The 6,828-nt window shown below is 38.8% G+C and overlaps 1 protein-coding gene across 2 annotated transcripts in view; it reads right to left on the bottom strand.

Annotated features, from left to right (window-relative positions):
* Nucleotides 1-397: 397 nt before the first annotated feature.
* The window catches only part of LOC135222962 (paramyosin, long form-like), a 120,849-nt gene continuing 114,418 nt past the window's right edge, over nt 398-6,828 (bottom strand). For both annotated transcript variants that reach the window (XM_064261445.1, XM_064261437.1), the window contains exons 12-17: nt 5,702-5,897; nt 4,462-4,590; nt 3,797-3,961; nt 2,169-2,375; nt 1,449-1,649; nt 398-1,250 (exon numbers count right to left, since the gene is read on the bottom strand). In XM_064261445.1, coding sequence (XP_064117515.1) covers nt 1,056-1,250; nt 1,449-1,649; nt 2,169-2,375; nt 3,797-3,961; nt 4,462-4,590; nt 5,702-5,897 — 1,093 coding nt within the window. In that variant the 3' untranslated portion in view covers nt 398-1,055. The remainder of the gene's footprint in view (nt 1,251-1,448; nt 1,650-2,168; nt 2,376-3,796; nt 3,962-4,461; nt 4,591-5,701; nt 5,898-6,828) is intronic.

Here is a 6,828-nt window from a genome sequence, read left to right as displayed (position 1 = left end):
AATTCCGTTTTTTTAGGCTCTCTCTCTCTCTCTCTCTCTCTCTCTCTCTCTCTCTCTCAGCTGCTTCACATCCCTGTGTATATTGCTTATCGTCATCTAGAATCTTTGATGGGTAACAATTTTCCTTGCATTTTTCTTTTCATGGCAACTGCCTTTCTACCACTCTTTATCATTTTCTTTTTTCTTAATCCCCGGCCTCTCCCCCCCGCACCCCGCCCCCTTTCAATGGGGCACATCTGTTAAGTCTTAATTTTTTACCGCATTACTATGGAGGGCTTCTCTTAGTTTGACACAAAGAGTTTCAGGTGCTGGAGAGTATTCCTTAATGTGTCTGACTTTACCTTCAAAGTCTACGAAGTTGATTTGATGATACCAAAAGGATAACTCACAGACTAGATAACTTCATGTTTTAATATCACTTCCTAACCTCCGTGAAGTCTGACTCGTTTGTGACTGAACTCACACGTTTTTATAACAAAGTTCTTTATTGATCTCACCGGTTTACATTCAAAATAAAATACATGGTGTATAGTGAACTACATAAAAAGCTTTTACAATTTATTTTTACACCAATCAAATAAATCATCTTACAAATTTAAAAGTTAGACTTTAACATTAAGGATTACAGTTATTATTATTATTATAGCTTATTATATATTAAACTTCTATTCAAGATTTCTGCGTCCAACGGAGTGAACGAACAAGCGTTAGAGACCAGGGACCTTTTAGAAGAACCAAGATTATATTTTGACTTTGAAATTCCAGATTCTTCTAAGAACTCCTTGAGCCATCAGGTAGGTCCTCATACCCACAGGAGGAGTCTCTGCCCCACAGAAAGACCCGAGATTCCATCCTGTGGGGATAAAGAACTTACTGGAAGATCTTAGATCAAGCAGACAAGGCCCTGGGATGTAGGCCTATACTGCAAGGTCTTCGGTCTAAAGAAAAGAAAAAAAAGAGAAGAAAAATATGGTAGGGCCAGGGTCTTCGTCAGTGCATTTCAAGAAGGCCGTTGGTCCTACAGAAAAAAAATGGAGTTTTTATGTATTTTATTTCTACTGGGTCACGGTTTCCTTGACAACCACAGTTTCTCCGGTTGGGAGAGTGGTTGTCTGGGTGGTGACGAAAGTGCGGTGCTTAGCACGGATCATGGAGAGGCTGGACTCAGCAGTATCAGCACGCTCTTCAGCGGCCTCCAGCTCGCGCTGGAACCTGCGCACGCGGGTCAGGTTGGTGGAAGATACAGCTTCCTGGAAGGACACACGAAGAAAACGAACATCAGCAAGGAGTTTTACACGAGTACGAAAACCTCTAGTTAACTTAGACCAAACAGATTTGAATCGAGGTATATTTAATAGTTTGTTGATAATAATTATCTTGAATTTAGTTAAGAATTATTTCAGAAAAAATTTCGCGTACATCAACATAATGATCTTGTCAGAACTCACCTGTTCATTCAGCTGCCTCTTGTAGACGTTGATCTTCTCATAAGTCTTGTCAAGGGTCTCCTGAAGGATGCTGATGTTCTTGTGGTCTTCCTCGCACTGGAGCAACAGTTCCTTAACGTTGCGTTCCTTCTTCCTCAGGATCCTGATGGTCTCCTGGTGACGTCTCTGTTCCTCCTCAAGGGTGACCTCAAGTTCATGGATCTAGAAACCAAGAAACGAAGGGGGAAGAAAGAGTAGAATCTGCTCTTGTGTGATTCTAACGCTGCCATTAAATTTCTCTTATCACATGGTTATGGCTATCATGGTACTAGTTTTATTAGTCTTTGAGTGCCCTAATCCTCTTCCTGTCAGACCCATGTCCTATCTCACCCTGGCTACTTAAGACTGATCTAAATTATGCAGCGTATTGTTCGCTGACTTAGATGAATAAAAGGACTAAGAATTATTTGCACAAGAGATGAAAGTCATTACAATTTTCAATGAGGTATCATTAAAAATGAACGGACGATAGCGTCTTTGGGATAAGATGCAGAAATCGCGAACAGAGGATGTAATTGGTAGTCTATATTACAAAGAGGTATAGTTATAAAACTTTTTCTTTTTTCTTAACAAAAATGAAATTGTCTTTTTGCTAGTTAAACAATTAATTTCTGGCTAAATTTAACAATACAGTTGTATATATAAAAGAAAAAAGAAGGGATGAGTTTTCAACCAACGTACCCTAGCCTCGAGCTTGGAGACCATCCTCTTGGCACTGACGAGGGAGTTGGCCTCAAAGTTCTCGATGCGGATGTTGAGATTCTTGACCTCAACCTCCAGAGACTTCTTGATGGACTCGATCTTGACGTAGCGTTCCTGTTCCTCGTGCAGGATTTCCAGCGAGCGTTTCAGCTCAACGGTGGTCTTGCTCAAACGTTCCTCGCTCAGCTGTTTTCCAAAAGAAGACGCATCAGTGAGACCCGGGTGTCAGGGCAATTTGTCTGATACACAAGATTTCATACTTTGTGAAGTTAATTCTATACTTTATTCAGAGAAATAATTGCTGTAGGAATCTAGGTAGAAGCAAAAAGAACCCGAAGCACCTTTTAACTTGGTCTTCTGATTAATTGCTTGTATTCTGACCCTTACAAAATTACTGCTGTAACTACATTCAAGCATTTGGCATCATGCATTTCTGATTTATGGGCTGCTCGTTTAGGCAAGAACCAATAATAACCACAAGCATTTTACGGCAATCCTTGGTATTACAGAAATAATATTCATCAAGAAAAAAACTTTCAACCACCTATGCTCCCTTTCCTCACCAACGGATATTTTTTGTATGTTCTTTCCCGTTGCTTCTAGTCCTACCTGATAACGTAACAGCTAAGACTATTGGAATGTTCGAGTTTGTTGACGATTAAAGTATTTCAGAAATTTCTCATAAAAATTCGTTAATTCCTTACGAGGAAAAAAATATCACATATGTTGCTGTCTATAAAGGACAAAGTAGTAATGGTGATTTCTTTTCTACTCAGCTGTTTGCTAAATGATCGGATATGAAAGTTTAAGAAAAGGTAATTTCTTTCCAGAAAACTATATTTCCTTTTTTTGTTTTCCTTTGTTTTTTGCCTTCATAAACCTTATTCAATAAGAGGATTGACTGTGAGTTTTAATGAATTTCAAATGGAAAATTAATCAAAACGATTGTGAAATTATTGTCTCAGTCAGCCCCTCCATATTTTCCTATTTTGAGTTTCATCGAAAATCGCCATCAGGTGGGTATAATCCACGGCATATCATTAATTAATTTACCTAATTTTTTGCAGAATCTAAATCGAAAAATTCGATTGAAAATATTTGACGTCACCAAATACTGAATTACAAAAAGGTGCTCCTTCCCTCCTGCGACGTCGCCAAATATACTGAATTATTATTATTATTATTATTATTATTATTATTATTATTATTAATTATTATTATTATTATTATTATTTAAGGTCCCTGTAACTACCGAATTCTTCAAGAAATGAAACATGGCAATTCCTGCTATTTCCCTTGAGCATGTCCCACACGTTTCCCTGAGATGCCTGAAAATTCTCAGCATTATTCAGACCACTGTTTACTATTCTATCTTGTCTCCAAATAATTGCAAGAACTGCGACTTTTCTTTGCAGCAAATTGAGACTCCTTGAACCTCATCACAGTTTATCCCTGGGGTATTTCTACTCTTTACTTTTATCTGCATTTTTTCAACTTTGCATTTCTCTTTTAGCCTGACATGAAACCCACATCTGTTCTGGTTTTCCTTGCAATATGTCAGCTTTAAGGCGCACTGTTTCAAGGCCTTGGGTTCTTTCCCATCTTACCCTGAGCTCCTTGCTGACTTCGTCGTAGTCACCAGCGATAACTGAGAGTTCCTGTTCGAGCTTCGACTTGGCGTTGGCCAGGTTGATGTTGATGGTGGTAAGATCCTTGATGCGGGCGCTGGACTCTTCGTACTGCAGCTCGACAGAGCGCTTGGCACGGATGGCCTGTCGGGGATGCAGACAGTAAGAATTAGATTCCATTGCCCGTAGTTGTCCATGCCCCTGATTACCTGCTTACTGGAATTTCTAAAATTTGTTTGCAGTTAAAGTGACTGGATCTTTTATGATGAATTGAATTACTCTACATATAATCATTGCCTAAATATATACTAGATAGCTGTGAACCCAGTGCCTTCATGATAAATGTTATAAACTAAATTTATTAAGGACAAAAGCTTCTGATAAATTCCGAGAATATTTATGGAAAATTTTAAAGTACAGAGCATATCATTAGTATTCCGATAACAAAAACATATAAGGAAATACTTGATGAATATCTACTCTCTGAAGTGTAACAGAATTCTGAGAAATAAAAGGGTCCATGAAAAATGGACTTGGTTTAAATTTTTATATGAAGTGTATACCGAATTATGAAGGTGTGTAAATCCACAATCAGCAGAGTGATCACAAAATCAAAGAAAAACAAAAGCGGCTTTCACACTTACACCATCCAGATTGGCACGTGCTTCCTCATACTCAGCAGTGAGAGACTGGATACGGCGCTGGGCTACGCCATACTGGTCCAGAGTGGCCTGGAGCTGGCGCTGGAGCTCGTCGTAGTGGGCCTGGATTTCCTGTTGGGGGGATGGAAAGAGACGTGATGAGGGAGGAAGATTTTGACACACGATCTCTCTCTCTCTCTCTCTCTCTCTCTCTCTCTCTCTCTCTCTCTCTGTGGCTAAACTGTGTTACATAATTTTTACAAAGACAATAGGTTCTTGTATCACCTAGATCAACATATATTTCGAGATTTTGTCAAGATGAACCACCTCTCTCTCTCTCTCTCTCTCTCTCTCTCTCTCTCTCTCTCTCTCTCAGTGGTGGCTGAATTGTGTTACATAACTTTTACAAAGATACAAAGACAAAAGTTTCTTGAATCACCATTCACGAAGATTTTAAAATTTTGTCAAGTTCCCTGAGTAACCACCCTAATCCCTTCTCTCTCTCTCTCTCTCTCTCTCTCTCTCTCTCTCTCTCTCTCTCTCTCTCTCATATTTTTAGCTAGAAATTAAATATTTGCAACAACTCAAGCACTGCGGTTGTAAAATTGATTCCTAACAATTAATACCTCATATTATATGAGAAGAATATAAAAAAATGTCCTCAAAATCCTTCATCCTTATTCTCAAGAGTTATTTTAGTACAACTTTTTATCACTGAACTGGAGATCTTAAAGATAATATACACGTATTTTTTGTTGCATCGTTATTGTATCGAAATGAAAGCAAAGACTATGCAAAATGCAGAAAACCAGGAAATTATCTAGCGATCTGAACTCTTGCATTCTTTGCGGTACAACTGCACAAATATTCAGGCTAGTCGTACTCAAAAATACAATAGTAGCTTCGTCCTAATTCATAAAAACATCAGATCTATTCGTTTTTTTTCTGTAAGTGAAGCATTCTAACTTCCAAGCTTTAGGAACATTGCTCTTATTTATTTTATTTTATTTTTCCTAGAAGCTAAATATCGAACCGCACTACTGAGGGGATCAGACGCCTTGGAAACAACATAAACAACATACAACCTTTCATTCTTCGTGTGATTTTTCGTATGTATATCTACAAAAACAACAGCTTTTAAGACTGTCTCGATCTTTAGAGATCCCAACGACTATTTCCCTTCTGGAAAACAAATTCCAAGGACCAACTTCAAAGAAAGCCCTCGAAGACGACCTCGACTGACCTGCAAGGAGATGGCCTGCTTCTTGACGGTCTTCTGGAGGTCGATGTTGCTCTTGTTGGAGGTGTCGAGGCTCATCTCCAGCTCGGTGATGGTGATCTGCATCTTCTTCTTGATCTTGGTGACCTCGGACTTGAGGCGGGTCTCAGCCTCGACGACGCGGGCGTTGAGGGAGTCGACCTCGAGGGCCATCTGCTTGCTGTGAAAAAGGAAAAAAAATTAGAACGGTATTGACGACTGCTGACTTGATACCGGGTATTCACAGCTGGTGATGAACTGGATGGAAATGATGATTTGGAGAAATGAAGAGTATGAAAGCAGTGAATGAAACCGTTAAGGAAGAAGAAGTAGGAAACGGAGGAATGAGAAAAAAGGAAGATAAGGAGGGGAGAAATGAGGTAGCAGAGAGAGAGAGGAAACAATAGAGGAAGAAATGAGTGGAGATGAGGAGACAAAGGAAAGAACAGGAGGAACTATGGAATGAGGAGGAGGAGGAGGGAGGGGGAAAGGAGGGAGAGTGCTGGGAGGAGGATTAGAGCTACGCGGAATTGAATGAAAGGAGAGTAAGGGTAGAAAGGATATAGCAAGAATAAACATGCCAGCATGTAATTTAATAGATAATGACAGTCCTAAAACAAGTAAAATATCATGAAAATATTGAATTGTACAATATCATCTATAAAAATATAGCTATTAGGCATCGGTCATTTGTATTCATACTGTAAAATCTTCCTTTATAATCCTTCAAAACAATATTGACCACAGTAACATTTGATGAGAATATCACAGTTAGCAATTGACTGCTCTAAAGTTTTGCAGTGACTTCAAAGTAATTCTCTCATATTCCATTAAGTGAGACCACTTGCTACACTTGGATTTTATCTCGCATTCATATGCACATCATGTCACATTCATCCATAGCACGTACCCCTGATAACGGTCTTCACAATCGTCAAATCGCTCATTTATTTGCAATACTTAACGTTACATACTTTTTTGACTTTAAACAGAAACGTGGAAGAGTTGCTTCTTTATCATAGTTATAGCAGCATAATGCATATAGGGATTTAAAACTCATCTGCAATCATTGTTATATTATTTCTTCACATGTCAACGAAAGCTATCAGAGA

The sequence above is a fragment of the Macrobrachium nipponense genome, chromosome 20 (genome assembly GCF_015104395.2).
Source record: "Macrobrachium nipponense isolate FS-2020 chromosome 20, ASM1510439v2, whole genome shotgun sequence".
NCBI lineage: Eukaryota > Metazoa > Arthropoda > Malacostraca > Decapoda > Palaemonidae > Macrobrachium > Macrobrachium nipponense.
This window is presented reverse-complemented; position numbering and strand designations above follow the sequence as displayed.